This window comes from Poromitra crassiceps, assembly GCF_964638095.1.
Source record: "Poromitra crassiceps genome assembly, chromosome: 2".
In the NCBI taxonomy this organism is placed as follows: Eukaryota; Metazoa; Chordata; class Actinopteri; order Beryciformes; family Melamphaidae; genus Poromitra; species Poromitra crassiceps.
The window spans coordinates 83,547,608-83,573,698 of record NC_139624.1 but is presented as its reverse complement, the minus strand read 5'-3'; the positions used below and the strand labels follow the sequence as shown (position 1 = coordinate 83,573,698).

The following is a 26,091-nucleotide window of genomic DNA, read 5'->3' as shown; positions in this document are numbered from 1 at the left end:
CTCCCACTCGGTATCTCTCTCTCCCCCTCTCTCTCATGATAACGCTGGAATCCTGGCGTCCAGATAAGGGGTTCTGTCGCTATGGTAACAGTGAAGCGACCTGATTCCATTTCCTCAGAGGCAGCAGACAGGGTCAGGGAGCTATGCTGGCCTTTAATACTGCTTGTAAACGTCATCAAGAGACTCGTGTGTGTGTGTGTGTGTGTGTGTGTGTGTGTGTGTGTGCGTTTGCAACATACAAGTTAACATACAAGTGTGTTAACAGGCACATAACCACCAGCGTTATAACACAAAGTCTAGGCTGCACGGCTGTGTAAAAATGTTTGAAAGTGTCCAAAAAGTATGTCACAGGCACATACTGCCACACAGACACTCCTAGCAGCATATAGTGTAAATCCACACAAACTACTGTTATGAACACAGACGGGAGGATGGCTCACCTGTCCAGTGCTTGATCTATTGATTGACAGCTGCTCGACAGAGAGTTGTCCGCACTCCCAAAGGGGTCCAGCATCTGACGGGTATAATAACACAGGGAGGATGGGGGGGGGTTTGAGTGTCACAGACCGTGCAATCACGCACCGCGATGCATGACAGTGTGTCACTGCAACGCAATGTAAGAATGTGTAAGGGCATGACTATGCCTTGGACAGCTCTCTTTGACAAATCTGCATTAGAAATGTTGTTCAATTACAAATTGTATTTGATACATCCCACACAGATAGAGGATGAGTATTCATATATTATCAACCGAGGCAGCACAGTGAATGGTATTTTTTAAATCTTGTCCTTATTTGTTTATTCTAAGCGTGTCTGATGGCCATTTATCAGATTAATTTCATGTGAATACTGTATGCTTTGGTCCTAATCTCCATGGATATAGAGACTGGATATTGAGGAAAGAATCCACCATGAACTATTTACGGTAATAGCTTCTTCGACAGAGAGGTCAGGGCAGTCTTTCCCCTCCAGGCAGGCTCTTACATTCTGGTGCAGGGTTTCAGGGATGAACTCTCCTTCGCTGTGGATGCTGGTGTAGGAGCCTTGGCGGGCGATCTGCTGCTGCTCTTCGGGGACGCTGCCCGGAGGCGGGGACGTCCGGCCCGTGTGGAGAGAACCTGGGAGATGAAAGCGATAGGGGCGTGAATCTTTTTGGATATCTCACGATTCGATTTGATTCCGATCCCTGAGGTCACGATTCGAATCAAAATCGATTTTCAATCCAAAAGAATTCCTGATTCAAAATTGATTCTCGATTCAGTACATAGAGGGATTTCAGGATCTACTCCAGTCCGCTGTGTGCTACTGCTAAGAAAGGCGGGGTAGCAAATTATGGCATGAAAGCAGGATAAAGACAAAAGCTAACAGTTATGCGTGCTAAACTTGCACAAATAAAAACTTCTTAGTATTTCTCAGTGCTCAGTGACTTCAAGAAAAACAGGTTCAAGTAATACAAAAAATAAATATGAAAAAATATTCGATTCTTGGGAGTTGTGAATCGATTCAGAATCGTGGAAGATAAGAATCGCGAGTCTTACATGAATGGATTTTTTTGGACAACGCAAGAAAGCGTGAAGGCAGAGGGGAGAAAGCAGTGTCAAGGTCTTATTCATGGGCACAAGTTCAACGGTGCCAGGTCCACAGGAGATGATTTACTAAACCAGGCTGCCGCCACCTCTAACCTCAATTACTGTGACAAACGGGGGGCGCTACGGCAGAGAGAGAAAGAGAGAGAAAGCGCTTGCCCTTGACTCAGTGAGAAGACCCGCTGTACACGTCCGACTGTCGCTGGTTGTGTTGACAGAGACACCGAAGAAGCACACAAGAGGCCATTAGGGACCGAGATGTCCGGGCGTGATAGGAGCGGTCAAAATGTCAGAAGTAAGCGGTCTCGTTAACGGCGAGCGTTCAACTTCCATCCGCTTCCTTTCCAATTTAAATTCTCTCTGCTCACTCACTCTCTCCCCCTCCTCTCACTGCTACACGTCACCGAGGTACTCGGGCCCACATCACATCTTCACTCAACCATCCACTCTCCTGTCACCTCTCATCTGCCACCGCTCCTCTCCGCTTCCATCTCTGCCTCTCTGTCTCCCTCTCGCTCTCTCTTTCCTGTGACTTGCGGCTGGCAGGGGAATTGATAGAGAGTGGGGTAATTCTATACAATTTATGTGACTCGGGATGGTGACAGCACTGATGCTATTGGAGCGTTGTGAGAAAGATTGGCGCTGACAGCTGTTATAAAGTGTTTTCGGCTGCTATGCAAAAAAAATAAAACGGCAAGTCAGGCGGCACGGGAGCGAGTGTAACTTGGTGCGGTTGCATTTCCCGCTGGCATCTGAGTGTTTTTGCGCGCGTGTCGGCAGTTGAGATGTGACTGAAACATTGACCTTTGTGGATAGACCTGATATCATGGGAATGGAAAGATTTAGACATGGGCAACAAGGAGAGCGTGGGATTTCACACAGCACGCTAAACCTTCATGCTTTGTTAGTGGACATGCCGGGAGGGACAACAGCACTGGAGCGCAGCACTTTATTTAGCCTGGAGTGTAGCCAAGAAAAAGCTCCTCTCTCTGACTTATGAGGCTGAATTGATCTCAGGCATACACACCTAAACATGCACATACACACCTAAACATGCACATACACACCTAAACATGCACACACACACCTAAACATGCACACACACACCTAAACATGGACATACACACCTAAACATGCACATACACACCTAAACATGCACATACACACCTAAACATGCACATGCACACACACACCTAAACATGCACATGCACACACACACCTAAACATGCACATACACACACCCAAACATGCACACACACACCTAAACATGGACATACACACCTAAACATGCACATACAGTACACACCTAAACATGCACATACAGTACACACCTAAACATGCACATACACACCCAAACATGCACACACACACACCTAAACATGCACATACACACCTAAACATGCACATACACCCCTAAACATGCACATACACACCTAAACATGCACATACACACCTAAACATGCACATACACACCTAAACATGCACACACACACCTAAACATGCACACACACACCTAAACATGCACACACACACCTAAACATGCACATACACACCTAAACATGCACATACACCCCTAAACATGCACATACACACCTAAACATGCACATACACACCTAAACATGCACATACACACCTAAACATGCACATGCACACACACACCTAAACATGCACATGCACACACACACCTAAACATGCACATACACACACCCAAACATGCACACACACACCTAAACATGGACATACACACCTAAACATGCACATACAGTACACACCTAAACATGCACATACACACCCAAACATGCACACACACACACCTAAACATGCACATACACACCTAAACATGCACATACACCCCTAAACATGCACATACACCCCTAAACATGCACATACACCCCTAAACATGCACATACACACCTAAACATGCACATACACACCTAAACATGCACACACACACCTAAACATGCACATACACCCCTAAACATGCACATACACACCTAAACATGCACACACACACCTAAACATGCACACACACACCTAAACATGCACATACACCCCTAAACATGCACATACACACCTAAACATGCACATACACACCTAAACATGCACATACACACCTAACCCTACACATGTAGGGTACACTTATCGGGATCTTTCTAGAGACGATTTCTACTCGTCTAGAATTAGGGTCTAATCCAGGGGTTCTCAAAGTGCGGCTCACGGGCCAATAGCGGACCTCGGGAACATTTCTTGTGGCCTGCGATGAGTCAGGTGACAATGGTATTTGGTGCAATTCTCAATAGGTTTACTTAGTTTTCAGGTCTTTCAGAGGCTGTAGCGGCTCAGTGAAGTTTCTGGTATCATATTAAACTAGATGCCCCAAGGCATCCATTGGTACCAACAACCATGTCATGCTAGCTTGTTGACAGGGGGCTAAATAACGCTCCAAAGTTAGGCTACATTTTGGCTCAGGGAAAAAACATTTTCAAAGGGGTCTGCTTTTTCACAGCCTAATGTTGGCAGGTGTGTGTGTGCGTGCGCATGCGTGCGCGGGTTAATCTACAAAGGGACAAATGGGATTGTTCTTCTTCTCCAGAAAACATACATTTCTCACATGATTCACAATTGGCACGACTTTTAGTCTTTGAAGTGACCCTCAATCCAATGTTGGGTCCCTAAATTGGCCCTGAGTCATGAAAAGGTTGAGAAGCCCTCTTCTAATCTAACAATCTTGGGCATGATCACAGCTGCAGCTGACGGGGTAATGATGAGCTTGGTGGAACGCCGCTTGCTATGAGAGCAGACACTTGTCCTTGCTTTGCCCTAACGTCTCTCAAGCTGCTACAGCCGTCGCTTCTACAGCACCTCGGCTCGGACGCTCTTCCCATTTGCATTCTCAACGTTCTCGCTGTGAGAAAGCATGTCCCAGATCCTGTTATTAACATTCCTAATGCTTACAGCCACACTCTGTATTGTAAATTAACACTGGCGCGCCACCCGAGGCTTTAGCAGGTGATTTCCCCACCTGCACCAAAAACATTGACATCAGCAGCATTTGACTCTAACTCCCCCCCCTACCCCCACACACACACACACACACACACACACCACGTTTGTACTTTTTGCTTACCACCTTCTCTCCCTCCGACCTGTTCAAGCAGATGTGGGCAGAAAGGCAGATTGGTAGAAATGGAGTCTAATGACTTCTTGATAGAACCGTAACGGCATTTTGATTTGGCGCATGGAAGTGGCGCAGAGGAAGGCACAGTGAATGTCGGCCTAATTGCTTGTGGTTTGATGCTTGTGTGTGTGCGTTGGCGTGTGTGTGTGTGTGTGTGTGTGTGTGTGTGCGTTGGCGTGTGTGTGTGTGTGCGCTTGCCGACTCACCTGTGGAGTGTTTGCGCACTCTCTCCGAGCCCTTGCCCTTCAGGTCTCCCAGTGACCGGGACGACCTCAAATCGCTCTGTTTGTCCCTGCTGTTCACCTGTAGGTACTGCACGGGCAAGCCGGGGCATGCAGATGGAGGGTAATGTGAAGACAGCGGTGAAAGAGAGCAGGGTCAGAGAACAGGGGAGAGGAAATGAAAAGGCCATTACATCATGGTCCAGTTACATCACCGTGTCAGAGGAAGTGTATCTCCGTGAAGTCACTGATTTCACTAAACAATACCCTGCGGTCAGTTGACTTACTGCAAAGTGTGCTTGGTATAAAAACAGAAAGAATGACCTCACATCGCTCACTTCACACTAACTGTTAGCAAGTGTTGCATCGGTTACAGTCATCACCTTCACATTGATGAACCTCAATCACTGAATTGAGCAGCAGAATTCCATTACATATATGACACACTAGTTAATATAGTTGTCTTGGGGACATCATTTATATTTGTATGCGGCTGCAGGAATACCACACTACAAATGCCATAATAAGGAAAGAAACAGCCATCTGAAAGATTCCAGAACATTTTAGGGTCCTAAATTTAAGAGGACCATCAACAGTATAGACTGTTTCAACTTGACAACATAAACATTCTAAATTGGCCGTAGTTTCTGTTGCAGTGTTACAATACAATACAATAACTGACAGGAATTAAACTTGAGACCAAACTGTTCAGTAGCAACAGAATTCCGGTCAAACCGTCTACACTGATCATCCTCATCAAACTGCAGTGTTTTGAGTCTTTGCATTAGTCCGTTTCAGGTGTTGTAGTGTAGAAGTGTGGGACCCACATGGTTGTTCTTGGGGGTTTTGAGCAGGATCCTGAGCAGCCCGTTGACTCCTGTGCTGCAGCCCAGGGTCACCACCGCCCGATCCAGCTCCTCCTGGGTCTTCAGAGGCAACAGCAACTGGCAGGACGAGACAACAGACATGACTCTATGTTCCACATCGGTCCATATTAACATCATGCAAATACTTTTGGGACACTGTATATTATACTGATAATGGTTTTCCATCACATCGCCCATCACACTGCACGCCGCCTAGTTGTTCTTGTACCTCCTTGTCCGTATAGAACATGTCCATCTGCTGGCCAAAGGCCTCCGTCACTTTCTGCAGCAGAGCTCCTTGATCTTCAGCGGCCTCTGGAACGGGATGATCCTGGGAAGCAGAGAACAGCGGCCGGTCAGGGGGGTCAGAGATCAGGGGAGCCAGGGAGAATGGAGCTAATACCTAGATGCAACATTTATGAGCAGTGCCTTGTGACAGGCGGCTGACGTTCGGCTCTCAGTTTGAAGTGGGATTTCAGGGAAGTGACTGGCAGCCATTCCTGCTTATAATTTTTGACTTCCTGACAGCAGAGAAAGGCAATAATAGATGTGATGAATTCAACTCTTTCTTCTACTAGGGAGGGAAAGACTTGTGCCTATATTGGTTTTTGTGACAGATGATCTGGCAGATGGAGAACATGTCTGTGTATTTTTTACAATATTTGGATGAGCATGTATAGCGGGCATTGCTGAGAGTGTTTCTATGGCAACACGGGTGACAGGGACAGGTCAGCTCGGTCGAGGAGAGGAACGAGTTGAGCCACTGAGATGGCAACGGGTCATTAATCAACACGAGGAAGAGGAGGCACCAGAGCCACCTCTGAATGTGCACGTCAGGTCAGTGCTTATCTCTATGCATGTGTACGTGTGCGTGCTTTTTCTGTCTGTCTGGGTCGGGGGCTTATCAGTGAGTGTCTGTCGCGTTTGTATGTGTATACATGCATGAGTGTGCTTCCCAATCAGCGTGTGCATCGGGGCCGCTGTTTCAACAGCACCACTGGGCCTCTCGACTAAGCCAGCACAAAGGCAGATGGGCAACTTCCTGAGAGGAAAGGGGGGGGGGGGGGATCTGGAACAGCGGCAAACGCAGCAGGAAGTGTGTCTTTCCCTTCTCTTTTAAAGAGCGACAGAACAAAAGATACAGAGAGTCAGACAGCGATATTTACAGAGGAAAGGAAAGAGAGAGAGCCTGAGAGAAAGAAGAGAGACAGAGACATGGAGACCAATGGCCTCGCCATTAATTCTTCTACTCTTTCCCATTCGTGCAGGCAGCATCTCCCTCTCCTACTGTACCATCCGCTCTCACTGTACCATCTCTACTGTACCATCCGCTCTCCACTGTCTGCTTTTGAAGAATTATCAGCGGGGCCGCTATCTCTTCATATAGTATCCTGATAAAAGGGCCTGTTTTTTATCCCGACGTTTCCTCATCATCAGAGGCAAAGACTCTCCCCTATCTTAATGGCTGCTCATTGGTTCCCCCCATTTGAGGAGAGGGACTCTGAGGGGGGGGGGGGGGGGGGGGTGGGGGGGGGGGGGGGGGGGGGTCAGAGGGGGCGAGCAGCAGCACAGCTAAACGCTCCCCGCCTCTGTTTATACGCAGCGATGCTGTGTCCGATAAAAAAGACTGGAGGGAGTTAGAGGGACGTGGGGGGAGGGGGGCATGAGGATGCTGCTCCAAATGATATGGCTTTCCTTCCTCTGCACAAGCATGGGGACACACACTCACACACTGTACACACACACACAAACACACACCACAAAAAGACACACTGTAAAAGCAGGCTTTCACACATGCCCACACATTCTATCTCTCTCTCTCTCTCTGTCTCTCTCTCTCTCACACACACACACACGCGCGCACACACACACATACACAAACACAGAAAAGGGTCTCTGGCCCTCTTCCTCCGCCCTGAGGCAAGGCCAGGGGGAAGAGAGAGACACAGCTCCTATTTCCTGCCCCGAAACCTTCAACGCTTGCCAATGAAAAGAGAGTCCGTCCAATTAGATTCCACAGTGGACTCTGCTGTGGACAGACGAGACGAAGACGGCTATCCTGACTCAGGGACTGCTATCACGTTATGGGCTGTGGAGTTTGCTCAAAGATCAAATGGAATGCATACTGGTGGTGTACATTATGTAAAACCCAAGTGAAAATGGTCAGAGCTTGGACATGTACTTAACCAGCTCACATCACATCGAGACAGCTAAGTAAAAAAAAAACTAAGAAGAGCGGGGGAGAGAGTGTCGAGACACACAGGCAATGACAAAAGTCACCAAAAAAAGTCTCCTTTGAGATTTGTGAATGGCATCTTCCAGAACGTGCTCTTGTCTGTCTGTTCCAAGAGAGCAGTGCAGTGTGGGGAGCTCATGGTGGGAAGAGACTGAGACAAACAGAGAGATCCTGAGTAGGCAAAACAGAGGAAGGCAGGAGAAGAGAGAGAGAGACAGAGAGAAGAGAGAGAGAGAGAGAGAGAGAGAGAGAGAGAGAGACAGAGAGAGAGAGAGAGAGAGAGAGAGAGAGAGAGAGACAGAGAGACAGGGAGAGAGAGGGAGAGAGAGACAGAGAGACAGGGAGAGAGAGAGAGAGAGAGAGAGAGAGAGAGACACAGGGACATGAAAAACTGCTCCTCCTCAGCAGCAGCCAATTAGGGCTGTGAAACAGACGAGAAGCCCAGTGTGAGAGCGTCTTCTGCAGGAGAAGCATGTCGTCTCTCAGAGCCTGTGGCTCTCTCATCACATCTCAAACCAATGCCTCTGCTCTGGTCTATCTTCTGATCAATCAAGGCCATTATTGGAGTGAGTGCTGGTCAGTTTGCTACTATAGCTAATGCTCTGAGTTTGTAATTTCCTCCCAAGGAGGAGAAGCCATTTGCAGTTCAGTCAGTGCCTCTCTGAGTGTTTTCCAATGGGGGACTCATGGGGACAAAGTCTGTCTGTGAACAAACCTCTCCCAGAGTGCTTTGCTAAAAGCCTGACAAGGACCTGAGAGACTCCGTCACATGCAGCAGACATACATGGAAGGATGGTGCTGCAATCCCAGTGCAGACACTGAAGTGCACCACCAAATAAAGTCTCTCCTGTCCCATTCAAACGCTTCTTATTTATACTGGGTTCTTCGGGTTCAAAGTGTTCTGACGTGGTAAACAGATTGTAAGGCACCTTGGTGAAAAAAGGCTCGTAAGACTGCCTCCAGACAGAGTTACTGTAACTGTGCATGCTCTGCCTCTTGAGTAAGTGTGGCTGAAGCTGGTTGTGGGACAGAGGACAGACTGTGGCTGAAGCTGGTTGTGGGCCAGAGGACAGACTGTGCCAGAAGCTGGTTGTGAGACAGAGGACAGAGTGGCTGAAGCTGGTTGTGAGACAGAGGAAAGACTGTGCCAGAAGCTGGTTGTGAGACAGAGGACAGAGTGGCTGAAGCTGGTTGTGGGACAGAGGACAGAGGACAGAGTGGCTGAAGCTGGTTGTGAGACAGAGGACAGAGTGGCTGAAGCTGGTTGTGGGACAGAGGACAGAGTGGCTGAAGCTGGTTGTGGGACAGAGGACAGAGTGGCTGAAGCTGGTTGTGAGACAGAGGACAGAGTGGCTGAAGCTGGTTGTGAGACAGAGGACAGAGTGGCTGAAGCTGGTTGTGAGACAGAGGACAGAGTGGCTGAAGCTGGTTGTGGGACAGAGGACAGAGTGGCTGAAGCTGGTTGTGGGACAGAGGACAGACTGTGGCTGAAGCTGGTTGTGGGACAGAGGACAGACTGTGGCTGAAGCTGGTTGTGAGACAGAGGACAGAGTGGCTGAAGCTGGTTGTGGGACAGAGGACAGACTGGCTGAAGCTGGTTGTGGGACAGAGGACAGACTGTGGCTGAAGCTGGTTGTAGGACAGAGGACAGACTGTGGCTGAAGCTGGTTGTGAGACAGAGGACAGAGTGGCTGAAGCTGGTTGTGGGACAGAGGACAGACTGGCTGAAGCTGGTTGTGGGACAGAGGACAGACTGTGGCTGAAGCTGGTTGTGAGACAGAGGACAGAGTGGCTGAAGCTGGTTGTGAGACAGAGGACAGAGTGGCTGAAGCTGGTTGTGAGACAGAGGACAGAGTGGCTGAAGCTGGTTGTGGGACAGAGGACAGAGTGTGGCTGAAGCTGGTTGTGGGAAAGAGGACAGACTGTGGCTGAAGCTGGTTGTGGGACAGAGGACAGACTGTGGCTGAAGCTGGTTGTGGGACAGAGGACAGACTGTGGCTGAAGCTGGTTGTGGGACAGAGGACAGACTGTGGCTGAAGCTGCTTGTGGGACAGAGGATAGACTGTGGCTGAAGCTGCTTGTGGGACAGAGGACAGACTGTGGCTGAAGCTGGTTGTGGGACAGACTGTGCTGAGTCAAGATGTGAAGGACATTGGTCGGGCGTCCATACAGGCATGATAGACCCTTTTCACGGGGGCCATTTTGTGCCGAAAAGGCAGGGTAAACACAGGTGCAAGCAAAACACTAATGAGGGTTTCCAACTTCCAATCATGGAAGTTGGAAACCCTCATTAGTGTTTTCCCTGCCTTTTTTACACAAAATGGCCCCCGTAAAAAGGGTGTATTGGCTGTGTCTGCGGGTGGGAAGCCGGATTAAGGGTATGTGTCCTGGTCGCTGCACTAGCGCCTCCTCTGGTCGGTCCGGACAAAACACACACTCATGCTGACGGTGGCCGGTGAAATATGTCCTCTGCATTTGACCCATCTAGGCTTGTCCTTTCCTCCGGGGGGCAGGCCAGGAGCAGTGGTCGCTTTTTCTTTCCAGCGCCCGGGGACCATCATTGGACCATCATTGGACCAACTTCAGATGTTGTCGTCACTGGTCGGATGACGATCTTCTGCATGTTTTTAGTGGGGGGTTATGTACGGAGGAACCCCCTGGGGGGTACGGGGAGAACATGCAAACCCCACACAGAAAGGCCCTTTCGACGAGATAGCCCACCTGGGCAGTAGGCACTGAAGATATGGGGGGGTCACAACTCCAGCGCCCACAGCGTCCCAGGCGAGAATCGAACTCAGGACCTTCTAGCTGTGAGGCGACAGCGCTACCGACTGCGCCACCGTACCCCGTAACTGTTCGGGATGAAGGGAACTGGGTGGGAATAGCGTGATCCTCCCATGTGCTACATCCTGCCGGTGAAGCTCCCCGCTGTCGGGTGAAAAGAAGCGCCTGGCAACTGCGCACGTGTCGGAGGAAGCATGGTGCTAGTCTACGGCTCTCTCCAGATCGGCAGAGGGGGTGGAGCAGCGACCGGGGCAGCAGGGGGAAATTGGCCAAGTTGGGGAGAAAATGGGGGGAAATCAGAAAAAAACAAGATGTGAAGGACAGAGCAAGAGTAAGAGAGGTTACTTGGAGCATTAATATGGGGTGTGCCTGGGAGAGTATAAATGGATCTGAAACAGTTGGCAGTTGGCACTCTCTCTCTCTTCGCTCATTCTCTCATTGGCTCCCCCCCCCCCCCCCCCCCTCTCTCTAACAGCCCATCTGAGTCTGAAACACAAGGACTCGGCTAAATGTCAAAGCAGGAATTTTCCCCTCTCTTTATGGCACTCTGGCAAGCATGTTGCTGTGATTTCCCCTAGACACAAAATCCCAAGCATGGCAGAACAGAACAGAACAGAACAGATCCGAACGGAGGAGTCAAGGCTCGGAAAGAGGAGCAGAAAAAACAATAAGCAGGTTCCAACATACCGTTTCTCTCTCTCATGCTCCAGCTTGACTCTTAAATCCTGTTGAGAGGAACAATAACAACAGAGAGGAGTTATGGCAGTGGAAAGTTCAACTGTTTCAGGGGATTTGGATTGCTGAATAAATTAAAATAATAAGCTGTATAAGTAGAATATATGTGTGGTGGTCGGGGAGAACAATTCACGTGTCGCCGCTACACATTGTTGGCAATGGGTCGAAGAAGACCGAAAAAGATTTCTGCGGGTATTTTGAGATTTTGAGTTATTTGCATCTCCGTAGTAGTGAATCATTATTTTGATCAAACAAATGGGAAAGTATTTATTTTTCATGGTTTTGGTGTAATGCCACTGTATAAAATGGAATGTTGTGGAATGTTTAAAGCAATTTCTCTCCTGTTTTACTTTTAGACACTAAACAGATTCAAATACTAATAACTTTTGATCTGAGAGAGCTATCTCAGTCATTCAAAAAGCTATATAGGGCAGAGTTCCTAATTTATGGAAATGTAAAATGTTTCACCATGTGAAGGGTTTTTGCAGGCCTGAGGCCACCACACATATACATGTCGCATCATTAATGATATAGTTGTGCACTCTGTGGCACTAAAGGGGCTATATTCAATCTTTTTATTGTCTCATGTATTTCTTAGAACCTCTTGTAGTTGGCTTTGGATGATCCTGCAACCTAACTGACAACCTGACAGCATGAGAAAATCTATTTTTCCCCCATCGATTTCTATTTATACAGTCATTGCCGAAGGTGTTAGGAATCCAGAGGAGCCTGCATGTCTGCATGAGGTCATGGTGATGATAAGACTAACGCTCGCAGCAGTAAAGGGCTGTTGGTAAAGACTGTTTTTTTTTACCCTGACAGAGAGGGGAAACTCTCTCTGCTCTTGTCTATGTCTCATCATCAACATTGTTGCTTTAAGAGGATTTGACTAAACTATTGACCAATTATCATTCCACAGACATGGGGGAACAAATGCACAAGGAAACAAATTCTAAAGGAGCCACACGGTGATTGAAAAGAATTAAATCCTGTATACACACAGGTTTACAGTATAAGATATCCATTATAATACAATAACTCTTTGCTGCCTGAAATTCATCTGTCAAGGTTTCAAAACTGATGCATCCATCTACAAAAACACATACATGTGTTTGCTGTATACAGTATATGCTACAAATATTATAGGCAAAGGAGCTAAGATGATTTATAACATAGGCAGGATTCCATAATACACTTTACCTTCATACAAGTAGTAGATTTTATAAGCGTAGCTGTCCTCAAAATATGTGATCAAAATGACGGACTCATAATTTAGATCAGATTTTACATTGTTAGCTAAACTAGTAAGGGATCAGGGCTTTTGCCATGCTAGTCCAAAGGCTGTTATTTGCTTTGCATGTGTGTGCCAGCAGCATGCCACGTGGGTAACTACTGTACGTACAAACCACCAATTTATCAAAGTGTCAACTCAACTCTGCTTTCTCGAGCGGCAGTGGTGTTTCCACAGCCATGCATGCTAGTGAATGCAGCACAGCCTCACTTTAGCATCTGTAACGTGTGTTTGAGCTGGGATTGATAGTCTGCTCTGAGTTGTATCTAGGGTCATATGATTTCAAGATGATTTCACTCAGACAGACAAGAATAAAACAGATTTCATATGGCTCTGAGCTGTATCTTCTTCAAAACGGCAGCACAACCTAACCTCCGTCTGTCGTTACCGGCCAGCAGCTGTCAGGACTGCAGAGTATCAAAAGGGAGGGGATGCTGAGCCATTGTACTGTATGTGATAAAGGCTAGAGAAGACTTGTGTCTTGACTTGGTGACTTTGGACTTGGGTTTTGGTGACTAGGGACTTGACTGACTTGGGTTTTGGTGACTAGGGACTTGACTGACTTGGGTTTTGGTGACTAGGGACTTGAATTTAACTTGTACTTTGATGGCTTGAAAAGGTTTCTAAAGTCTTGACACGGGGGTTCTTATGGTTGTGTTAATTATATAGATTGAAAGTTAGGAGATGTCTTCCACCAGATGACAGACAAGAAGATTTTTTGAATTCATACAGTATGGACTGATTGACGTTAATGAAGTTGAAACTAATGATGCTCGCCTCTTACCAGGTTTGTATCCTATTAAAACCATATGCATTGAAAAGTCCTAGATATTGTGTTTTCTTTAAGATATTAAATTGGACTATTGATTTGTCCTGACTTGACTTGATGTTCCACATTAAGCTTGAGACTTGACATTAATGACATGGACTTGACTTGGTAATTTACATTTATATTTGACTTGACTTTAGACTTGTACCTCCAGACTTGAGACTGCTGCGTACCTGTTTGTAGAGCAAGGTTCTGTTCTTGGGCTTGTGGCTGTTGTGCTGGGTGTAGCAGCGGCCCAGAGCTGCCAGGTCCTTCATGATGGAGTTAAGAGCCTCCTCGTCATCTGGAGGACGGACAAACACACGTGTTACGCAGGTCACATCTGAGTTGTTTTGCATGAATCAAACGGGAAACTTTTAATTGTGCGATGACCAATAGTTTTATGAAATGACATAATAGTGACATCTACCGATGTGACTAACGACAGGCATGGAGAGGACGACTGAACATGGCCCATTTGAGGAACATCATAACGCTGATGAAGGCTTGATGCTGAAACGTTCATTGTGTGCCATCCCAGGTGACTTATTCAATTTCTGAAAGGACATTTTTGAGTGCTGGCCTACTTCTCCTATTGCCCATTTGAGGAAGAAACATGGAGAAAAGTCCAGTTTGTAAGTTAGACATGTTTGTAAGTTGGACATGTGGAACTTGCGGTTCGCGTTGGCAGCTGTGTTTCGGCTCAAGCGGGCAATGATGTAAAACCTGACTGGCTACTTCCTGTTCTGACGCTATCTGATCTGTAGAGTTTCCACTACGGAAAGAATCCAGCGGTCTCGGTCTGACCTAATCACCATCATAACTCTGTCATCTCTGTCAGATAGAAATGTTGATAATGAATTACTCTTCCCTCGTTGCGGGGCCTAGCTAGGGCACAGCAGTATGAGGCTTCCCTGATATCCACCACCATTCCTGTGGGATGAATATGACGAGGAATTCTGACGCTGTGGTTATTAAACCTTGCAACGCTGACAGGCCTCAATAGCGTACGCTGCATACAGAAAGCTATGGAAGATCGAGGGTGTTTAATAATGCAAAACGTGTGTGTCTATGCGTGTGTGTTGCAGGGGGCAATGTGCGTGTACAAGCGTGCAGCCTGCAGCTCGGCCATTAAGTGCTTCAAAGGGAATGGTAGAAACTATTTCACTTGATATCAACAGAGAGATTCCGACAACACACAAAATTTGCTCTTCCAGAATCAGACAGAATGGTTTGATCTTTTCTTCTCCTTTGCCAAACTCAGACAGATTCTGAATCAAAGTTAGCACGGCTCGGCTGGGATGTAGCCTTTGTGACTAAGCATGAGCAGAGAGCCTACTGACTTTGATGGAGAAATTGGCAGCTACACACAGGCCAGTCATGTGCGGTTAAAATGCATAATCTTCTACATGGGGGGGGTACAGAAAGTCAGGCTTTAAAGTACTGTATTCATTAATTTACCATTCACTCAGCAAACTGGCACCGTATGCCAGTTTGCTGGCATACAGTTCTCCATTTCTCTGCCTCACTCACTTCCCACTCTCTCGAGCACAAAACACACACTCACGTGTAAGAGGGGCAATCATGTCACACATTAGCATGTCAAGAACCAATGATGTGAGTGTGCCCATTACAATATTATAAAGAAGAGGTGGTCGCCCTGGCTGCCTTCATTAACACTCTGTTCTCCAGGTGTGCACTAGCTGTGCTGCACAAACAGCACCTGCAGGAAAGACCGCATTCTTTAGAGTAGAAGGGATCTCTGTCTGTGAAAGACCAGCGGGAATGTCATTCACAAAGAGGGTACCGTATAGTGAACGTGTGTGTGTGTGTGTGTGTGTGTGTGTGTGTGTGTGTGTGTGTGTGTGTGTGTGTGTGTGTGTGTGTGTGTGTGTGTGTGTGTGTGTGTGTGTGTGTGTGTGTGTGTGTGTGTGTGTGTGTGTGTGTGTGTGTGTGTGTGCACGTGCGTGTGTGTGTGTAGCAGTGTGGGAGCAGATGGGGTCTGAGATGCTATTTGATCTCGGGCTCTCGTGGCCAGCTGTTCACCGACAGTAGGCCAGTCAGTTGGGTTCACCCAGGGGTCATGGTGCCCTCACACACTCAGCAGGTAGCATAGTCGTTTACATACACAAACACAAATACTGTAGTATACACACACAGACCACGCGTGCACCTAATGACATTCCCAATTAAAGGGACATTCCACCCTCAGATGCTGTTAGTTGCTTCTTCACACGTAGCCCAAAAATACTTGTGCTTAAAGTGGCTGTTAAGTCACAAGGAAGTGGCATTTTGATGGTGTCTGTTATATGTCATCAATTTGTGATCTACTTTTAGTTGAGTTAGCGTTTGCCTTTCGATGACCCGCAGAGAACAGTCCTGAACTTGTTGCATTGTGGGTTATGGTGTGAGAGCAACAGCCAGAGTTTTTTCGAGTCAAGAAAAAAATGAAATGAAATCAAATTAAACCGGACGGACAAACCCCGTCTTTATTTCGTCACAGACGACACACCACGCATGCACACACATGCATGGCAGCCAGCCCAGTACACACACACACACACTCACACACACACACACAGACAGACACATTTGGAGGCGCCGTGAAATTTGCCCTCCGCGTTTGACCCATCCTGGCTCGTTCTCCTCCATGGTTCAGGCCAGGAGCGGTGGGCAGCTGCAGTGAAGCGCCCGGGGACCAACTTCTTCCAACCGCCACTGGTCAGAAGACGATCTTCTGCATGTTTTTTAGTGGGTGGTTATATATGGAGGAAACCCCAGGGGAACACAGGGAGAATAATGCAAACTCCACAGAGAAAGGCCATTTCGATGAGATAGCCCACCTGGGCTGCCTCGGCACCAGGCACCGAAGGCATGGGGGGAGACATACCCCAGTGTCAACACAAACACACCATGTCTTGCAGCTGCATTGCACTGTGGTCTACTGGGGCTACATCTCTCCCTGTATGGTTGGTGAACATTGGTTGACATTGATTGTGAGGGACTGGCACCACAACCTTACATGTTTTAGATAGCTGGAAAATGTCCTGCTATCAAACTCCATTGTGGTTGCTGTGAGATATCATGTTGTCTGCATTTGGCTACTTATCTGCAGGAATGAGACAAATACAGCACCAAAGAAAAACCTGAACTCATGAATGCAAGGTCCTTCAACAATAGCTGTTTTTCTAACAGTGTTCAAGTGTTTTGGGGCCTTTAAATCCAGCATGAGTTGGCAGTTCCTCTCTACCCCGGTTGACCCTTATCAACCTTCTGACCCGAAACTACCTGTGCTCTGCTTTGTTATGGAGACATCATCACAGCTCTCTTGGCAACCAGACGTTGACCTCTGGCACAGATAGCAACCTAGCGCTAACGCACACTGGAGCAGAGCCTAACCACAACAGCTGCCAACCCTGTCAATGGCAGCCATTGACTGAGCAAATAGGTGAATGACAGCCTGGAGCACAGTGACTTGTTTGACAATCTGACTGTAGCAGCAGGAGTGACGTGAGGAGTGGCATCCCTCCTCCTCCTCCTCCTCCTCCGTGGACTGGCACACTCCTTCCATTGAAGAGAGGGCAGCCGAGCGAGGGAGAGCGATAACACAGGTCCAACCACACCCGCCAAATCTCAGCCCACGCTGACAACAGGAGAGACTAAATATACAGAGAGAAATAACTGATGTCCTTGAAATGAATGACTCTATACAGAATTCTGTTTACAGATTTGATGGTTTATTGTGTCTAAGCACTAAGACAATACTGAATGAGAATCAAGTATAATTCTAGAGCTGCAACGATTCATTAATTAATCAATTAGTTGCCAACTATTAAATTAATCTGCAACTATTTTTGAACAATTGCTTAATCAGTTTGAGCATTTATGTATTTATTTATTAAGAAGGGTCAAAATTATCTGATTCCAGCTTCTTAAATGTGATCTATGACAGTAAAGTGAATATCTTTTAGGTTGTGGACAAAACAAGACATTTGAGGATGTCATCTTGGGCTTTGGGAGACACAGAGTGTCATTTTTCACCATTTTCTAGACCACACTACTAATCAATGAATCGAGAAAATAATCAACAGATTAATCGACAATGAAAACAAGTGTTAGTTAGTTGCAGCCCCTTATAATTGTATCAAATACAATGGCTCACTAAGGTTATGCGCCTCATCATCAGCACATTCTTCTCTGTGGTATCTAGGTTTATTATTACCACTTGTGTGGGTTATTTGGCTCAGAGGCAATGGAAAGATGATAAGCCAGAAGGAATGATAAAGATGAGGATGAAATCACTGTAATGTAAACAAGCACACAGGCAGTGAAAGCAGATCTGCCTAGGTCAAACCGCACAGCATGCCAGTCGTTACAGACTGGATACAGTCGCTCACACTGGAAGACTTATTAACACCTAGATTAGAAGCAGAAAAGAGTGGAAATTCCCCTTTGGGACAGGCAGTGAAAGGCTTTGAGACAGGCAGTGAAAGAGTTGGGACAGGCAGTGAAAGACAAAGCCTTTGGGACAGGCAGTGAAAGAGTTTGGGACAGACAGTGAAAGAGTTTGAGACAGGCAGTGAAAGAGTTGAGACAGACAGTGAAAGAGTTTGAGACAGACAGTGAAAGGCTTTGGGACAGGCAGTGAAAGAGTTTGGGACAGACAGTGAAAGAGTTTGGGACAGGCAGTGAAAGAGTTTGAGACAGACAGTGAAAGAGTTTGAGACAGGCAGTGAAAGAGTTTGGGACAGGCAGTGAAAGAGTTTGAGACAGACAGTGAAAGCCTTTGGGACAGGCAGTGAAAGAGTTTGGGACAGACAGTGAAAGAGTTTGGGACAGGCAGTGAAAGAGTTTGAGACAGGCAGTGAAAGAGTTTGGGACAGACAGTGAAAGAGTTTGGGACAGGCAGTGAAAGAGTTTGGGACAGGCAGTGAAAGAGTTTGGGACAGGCAGTGAAAGAGTTTGAGACAGGCAGTGAAAGAGTTTGGGACAGACAGTGAAAGAGTTTGGGACAGGCAGTGAAAGAGTTTGGGACAGGCAGTGAAAGAGTTTGGGACAGGCAGTGAAAGATTTTGAGACAGACAGTGAAAGAGTTTGGGACAGGCAGTGAAAGAGTTTGAGACAGACAGTGAAAGAGTTTGAGACAGACAGTGAAAGAGTTTGAGACAGGCAGTGAAAGAGTTTGGGACAGGCAGTGAAAGAGTTTGAGACAGACAGTGAAAGCCTTTGGGACAGGCAGTGAAAGAGTTTGGGACAGACAGTGAAAGAGTTTGGGACAGGCAGTGAAAGAGTTTGAGACAGGCAGTGAAAGAGTTTGAGACAGACAGTGAAAGAGTTTGGGACAGGCAGTGAAAGAGTTTGAGACAGACAGTGAAAGAGTTTGAGACAGACAGTGAAAGAGTTTGAGACAGACAGTGAAAGAGTTTGAGACAGACAGTGAAAGAGTTTGAGACAGACAGTGAAAGCCTTTGGGACAGGCAGTGAAAGAGTTTGGGACAGACAGTGAAAGAGTTTGAGACAGACAGTGAAAGAGTTTGGGACAGGCAGTGAAAGAGTTTGAGACAGGCAGTGAAAGAGTTTGAGACAGGCAGTGAAAGAGTTTGAGACAGGCAGTGAAAGAGTTTGGGACAGGCAGTGAAAGAGTTTGGGACAGGCAGTGAAAGAGTTTGGGACAGGCAGTGAAAGAGTTTGGGACAGGCAGTGAAAGAGTTTGGGACAGGCAGTGAAAGAGTTTGAGACAGACAGTGAAAGAGTTTGAGACAGACAGTGAAAGAGTTTGAGACAGACAGTGAAAGAGTTTGGGACAGGCAGTGAAAGCCCGTCAGTTACAAGTTGTCAGCGACGGCGAATGAGTAACTGCTCGAGCAGGCCTGTCCACTGTGTACAGGAAGGAAGTGAGTCACTGTCTCTGTTCTGAGCAGAGAGCTGCTGGGCTAACTGCTTTATTCCACATCTGAAAATTAATGGCTTTTTGATTGAATCAGTCAAAGATGGCGGAGAGAGGGGAGTGGCTTTCTCCACAGCCTCTCTGTGTGACCACAGTGACCACACCAAGGATTCTGAGCTAGGATTTTCACTGTGGGATGAGCAGATTGATAGAAATCAACATTGTACTATATGGTGAGATTTTTTCTTTTGTCTGTCTGTCTGTTAGCAGGATTATGGAAAAACTATTGGCCCGATTTGGCCCAGTGTTGCATGTGCACAGGAAGAACCCATTAAATTCTGGAGCGGATCCGATCCGACTGAGGGAATTTGCATATCATAGCAGACTGGACTATTGGCCATGGCGCAGGTCTAGGCTCTCCGAGTGCACTTATAGTTTGTTTTGTTTTAGAGACACGATTGTAATTGAGAGGAATGGGAACGTTTTGGGGACAACAGTAATATGACAGTAAGGTAATGTGATGGCCGGGTCATTCTAATCCTGATGGAGAAATAACGGAATCTCATAATCAATCCTGACAACAAGCACAATCAACAGTCTCTGCCTTTATCACTTAATATATTTGTCTGTCTGTCTGTCTGTCTGTCTGTCTGTCTGTCTGTCTGTCTGTCTGTCTGTCTGTGTGTCTGTGTGTCTGTCTGTCTGTGTGTCTGTCTGTCTGTCTGTCTGTGTGTCTGTCTGTCTGTCTGTCTGTGTGTCTGTCTGTCTGTCTGTCTGTCTGTCTGTCTGTCTGTGTGTCTGTCTGTCTCTCTCTCTCTCTCTGGTGACAAGGGTTGCTGTTGCTTCACTCCCATGTCTTCAGACTCCACAGGCGCCTGGACCCTGTGCACTTGCAGTCAAGGATACAAAACAAACAACAGGGGCCTGTGGTGTGTGTGTGTGTGTGTGTGTGTGTGTGTGCCTGTCTGCCTGTGTGTGTGTGTGTGTGTGTGTGTGTGTGTGTGTGTGTGTGTGTGTGTGTGTGTGTGTGTGTGTGTGTGTGTGTGTGTGTGTGTGTGTGTGTGTGTTTCTGAGACAATGTGCTGCATGTCTAAGAAGAGAAAGGCTTGAAGTGAGTGTGTGAGAACTGCGTGGTGTACGGAGCCGGCTGTGACGTCTGCCTGTAAATGAAGGCATTACATCACTCTGCCTGCTGCCAGCCAGCTCGGGGCCAGCCCAGGCTAAAAGCACCAGCACAGTGCTGCCAGCCAGCTCAGGGCCAACCGAGGCTAAAAGCACCAGCACACAGGGCTGTAGTGGTGGCTAAACGCACGTAAACGGTGTTTACGTACCTTTTTCAATGCTCTGCAGCGTTTAGGCACCTTTTAAGATCGTTTACTCACATGTTTAAATCGTTTATGCACACTTATTATTGCACGAGTTTTAACACGTTCGCGTAAACTCCGTTGATGCGGAGACCACGCCAAGCACGTCACACCAAAAGAAAAGAAAAAAGATTACACATGGGCATGGCACTGACCAGGATCTCCGCGAACCGTAGCCTATTTTTGTGGAGCGCTCCGCGGGAAAGGTACACGGCCCCGGTCACGTTGGTGCCTTTATCGAGCTGTGCTTGCCTGCCCAGACAGCGCTCCCTTCAAACAACTTAACGGTGCCATTGTGCCAGCGATGCGCAATGCGCATTTGGAGAGCTGAACATAGGTAAGGTTGGTTAAAAATGTGTGTCAGGAGTGGGGGAAATCATATAGGCTCACCGTTTTACAACTGAAGAGTGAATCACTGGTGTAAGAAACATGATTGATTTCCCTCTGATCAAGTAAAGTTTGTAACATTAGGTGCGTGCGAGTCGACTTGAATAGTCCAGGTGCTACTGTATAAAGCCAATATAATACGACCATGTTGAAAACTATCTAGAAACATACTGGTGTTTGTTGTGCCGAGATCTGTATAAATAAATATTGGCTGACTAAAATTTAGTGGCCAGAGTGGCAGAACCACTTTTATTTCCATGTACAGTATGTTGTCTACCTATCCTTGCCCAATGTGTTTGTGGACAGTTTGAATTATATATTGGTATTCAAGAATCACAGATTCAATCTGTCTACATACTTTTAGCTATAAAGCTGAAGCTGACAATCACAGGTACAGTGTGTGTGAGAGAGAGAACTATATTACTCTTCAAACTGTATATACTGGGTTCATACAAGGTCCTTTAAAGTAGGCTACCTACTGTATAATTTAACTTTTCATACCTGGAGAAATTCAACAAATGTTCAATAAATACATTTTATATTGATTGTTTAGGCCTAATTATTTGTAAAGTCACAACACATTAGAGATGTGTGTAGTTCATTTTGCTCTCAAATGCACCAGGTTGATGAATTTTACTTTAAAATGTAAAAAAAAATCTTCCGGGGGAGAATCCCCCCGGACCCCCCTTGAGGGGCAAGGCCCATCCCATAGCCAGCTACTTTTTCTATCTGGCTGGCTACTCAGAAATGTGGGGGAACCCCCTGATATACCTTATAGGGCTATATGATTCAGATTAAGTTGTTCTATATACTCTCATATTTTGTCTTGTATATCGGTCACGGAAGCTTATTTATCCGCCGTTATAACACTGCCGGTGCCGCGTGAGAAAGCTGCCTCGAGTCAAAAGTATAGTTTACCCACCTTTTTTTTTACCACTACAGCACTGCCAGCACAGTGCTGCCACCCGGCTCGGGGCCAGCCCAGGCTAAAAGCACAAGCACAGTGCTGCCAGCCAGCTCGGGGCCAACCGAGGCTAAAAGCACCAGCACAGTGCTGCCAGCCAGCTCGGGGCCAACCGAGGCTAAAAGCACCAGCATAGTGCTGCCAGCCAGCTCGGGGCCAACCGAGGCTAAAAGCACCGGCATAGTGCTGCCAGCCGGCTCGGGGCCAGCCCAGGCTAAAAGCACCAGCACAGTGCTGCCAGCCGGCTCAGGGCCAGCCCAGGCTAAAAGCACCAGCATAGTAGGGGTGGGGGAAAAAATCGATTCACCTAAGTATCGCGATTTTTAATGTCACGATTTTTTGGATCGATCTTTTATTCCAGAATCGATAATCGCAAATTTAAAATTTTTTTTTTTTTTTTTTTTTTTTTTTGGGTGCTTGCAGTCAGGCCACTCACTGAACAGCAGGCCAGGCGCCGCCTACTGGTTTACTAGTGGTTTTATTAGTTTATTAGTTAGTCTGAAGTAATAATTACACTTCAGGGTTAAAGTGGGTGCATCTCATTGTAAAATTGGACTTCTAACGGCCCAAATCTGGCTTCAAACGGCCCAAATTTCACGCGCATTGGCCCATATCAGCCTGGCCTGCTTGGTATCTAATGCCCGGCCTGAATTATGATCCCAGTCCGCCCCTGTTTTTAACTATATCGCCCAGCCCTACTCATGATATAATATACAGTCTCTAGTGTATGATTCAACTTTTACCATGTTCTAATCTAGTGTAAAAAAGCAAACAAACTGAAAAAATAAAAGAAAAAAATAAACAAAAATCGCAATAAATCGTAATATCGAATCGCAATAATCGTAGAATCGCAATATAAATCGAATCGGCACCCAAGAATCGTGATAGTATCGAATCGGGAGATAAGTGAATCGCCACAGCCCTACAGCATAGTGCTGCCAGCCAAATCGGGGCCAACCGAGGCTAAAAGCACCAGCATAGTGCTGCCAGCCGGCTCGGGGCCAACCGAGGCTAAAAGCACCAGCATAGTGCTGCCAGCCAGCTCGGGGCCAACCGAGGCTAAAAGCACCAGCATAGTGCTGCCAGCCGGCTCGGGGCCAACCGAGGCTAAAAGCACCAGCACAGTGCTGCCAGCCCAGGCTAAAAGCACAGACCGCACAGCTGCTGCCACAAGCTGTGAAAGGAGAGCCTCGCAAACCAAGCCCAATGTCAGCTCGGGAACGTCATGTCAAAACCAAATACCAAATAGCATGGCCGATCCCCCCCCCCCTTTTTTTTTGGTATGTGGATTCCTCTGTGAGACGTTGGAGGTTAATTTCCTCTGATTTGCGCCTTTGGTCAAGTGTGACTGGCATAAGAAAAGGGGGAGTTCCAGGAAGCTAAGCGGAGCTAGCTTCAGTACACAATGGAGTCCGATTGCTGAGCGTTGCATCATCACTAGTCTGCATCTTTTTCTCAGGCGCAGGGGGATGAAGTCAGGAACTAGCATTCAAGTTAGCGGCTAACATGTGGTGAGAATTTAACGGAGACTGGGGGTGACTCAAGAAACCACAAGAGCTAAAACAGTGGGTAGCTAAAGCTCTAGAGTTTCTGAAGCTATAAGCACTCATGCTGTTTAAAGCGTAGCAGCAGCCTTAAGAGGTGGCAGTGCTGCAGAGTGCTAGCTTCACAAAGTGTGTTTACAGTAGTGAGCACAGTGAGGCAGTGAGTGTGTGTGAGGCAGGCTGCCTTGCTCAGAGGCCTGAGGCAGTGTGTGTGTGTGTGTGTGTGTGTGTGTGTGTGTGTGTGTGTGTGTGTGTGTGTGTGTGTGTGTGTGTGTGTGTGTGTGTGTGTGTGTGTGAGAGGCAGGCTGCCTTGCTCAGAGGCCCGAGGCAGTGTGTGTGTGTGTGTGTGTGTGTGTGTGTGTGTGTGTGTGTGTGTGTGTGTGTGTGTGTGTGTGTGTGTGTGTGTGAGGCAGGCTGCCTTACTCAGAGGCCTGGTGAATGAAGACACTGAGGGGATTTCCTGCTGCTAAGAGACATCATGGCAAAGGCATCCGGCTGGATTAGCAGCTGGAGCCAAACATGGCTTCACTGCAGCAGCCATGGCTCTGACGCACGACACTCATGCACGTGTGCACACACACACACACACACACACAAACACATGCACACACAGTGTACACACACACACACACACACAGTACACGCACGCACAGTACACACACGCACACACGCACGCATGCACAGTACACACACACACACATGGACATACCAGTGGGCGTGCACGCAAAACATAGAGGTTCCAAAGTACACACACCTTGCCATTCCAGCCAGTGAAACTGTGCTACAGCCAATTGAACACCTAATGAGTGTAATGTTAAACCCCAGGAGTTAATCTTTCACTTGGAAGAATGACGCTGATGTAATCAAGGGTATCGTGGGTGGGACCATAGTTGCGCAACAAATGTTTGTACAAGCTCTGCTGCAGGGCTTTCAGTTTCCACTGGAGGAGATCAGCAAACACTTCTTCAATTCCATCGTATTGAATTGAAGACATGTTTGCTGGTATATAATGACGGCCTTCCTCGTCTCTCTGCATCTGCTTTGACTGCCACTGGATTGTAATGTCATGCAAATGTGATGCACTCTTGCAGAAGGCCGTTAGCCACTACTTTCCCTCATCAGTGACGAACAGGACCCACCTTGCGAGTTCCTATGCTGTCCGGGTCCATTTTGGAGACCGTCATCTGTGGAAAGACACGTGACACCTGTTACCTGTAGATCATCACACTGGAAGGAACTAGCTAATAAACATGGCGTGTGTATGAGGCATGGCACATTGTGATTTGCTTTAATGGAAACAATGGCCAAACCATATTGATCGGCTATTTGAAGCAGTGTTTACGGAGGTCAGTGCAGGAGCAACACGTGCTGCAGACTGACAGCTCCTCTGTGTACGTGCCTCAACAGGGGAAACAGTCTATTGTTAGAAAGGTATCACGGTCTGTATTGTATGAAAGAAGTCTATATGCCTGTGTGTGTGTGTGTGTGTGTGTGTGTGTGTGTGTGTGCGTGTGTGTGTGCGCTCGCGCGCGCGCGTGTGTGTGTGTGTGTGTGTGTGTGAAGGGGTTTGCACAGATATATACAGTAACTGTATTTATGCTCTCACAGGCGTGGCATATGAGTGAGTGTGAATATAAATAGAGCTATATTGTGATCACCACAGTGTTTATGTTTTGAATGTTAGAAGCAGAGCTCTAAGCCTTTCTACGTGCAAAACCAAGTTGCACTGAGAGGCAAAGTGACCGCCTACTTCCTGCTTCAGCACTGTACCAGAGATTTTCATTCGGCATTTATTCTCCACTTTTTTTTGTAAAATGCGTATAAAATTGTTTTACTTTGTCAAACCAAACGGTTCAGATATATTTAGAAACAGGAGAGACCACATAACATTTCACTCGGACCAAAACGTAAAAACAATTGCGGATTTATAGAAAATATTTTTTTGATATAGTTTTTTTAGGTTTTGGTCCGAGTGAAATGTTCTATGGTCTCTCCCGATTCTAAATATAGCTGAACCATTTGGTTTGACTAAGTAAAACTATTTTTTAGAAGCATTTTACGAAATGTCTATGGGAAAATAAATGGTGGATAAAAATCTCTGGTACAGTGCTGAAGCAGGAAGTAGGCGGTCACTTTGCCTCTATATCAGTACAAAAAAAATGGGGACAAAAACAAAGGACCAAGTTTTGGTCCTTTGTAACTTACATTACAAGTGTGGTCTGGTATCTGCAGACCATAGA

The 26,091-nt window shown here is 46.9% G+C and overlaps 1 protein-coding gene across 1 annotated transcript in view; it reads right to left on the bottom strand.

Annotated features, from left to right (window-relative positions):
• Positions 1-26,091, bottom strand: part of map3k22 (mitogen-activated protein kinase kinase kinase 22) — a 76,701-nt gene that overhangs the window by 30,564 nt on the left and 20,046 nt on the right. The window contains 9 exon segments of the mRNA XM_083655064.1: positions 441-514; positions 985-1,118; positions 4,971-5,076; positions 5,813-5,929; positions 6,081-6,143; positions 6,146-6,182; positions 11,559-11,596; positions 13,900-14,009; positions 24,991-25,035. Of these exon segments, the coding sequence (XP_083511190.1) occupies positions 441-514; positions 985-1,118; positions 4,971-5,076; positions 5,813-5,929; positions 6,081-6,143; positions 6,146-6,182; positions 11,559-11,596; positions 13,900-14,009; positions 24,991-25,035 (724 nt within the window).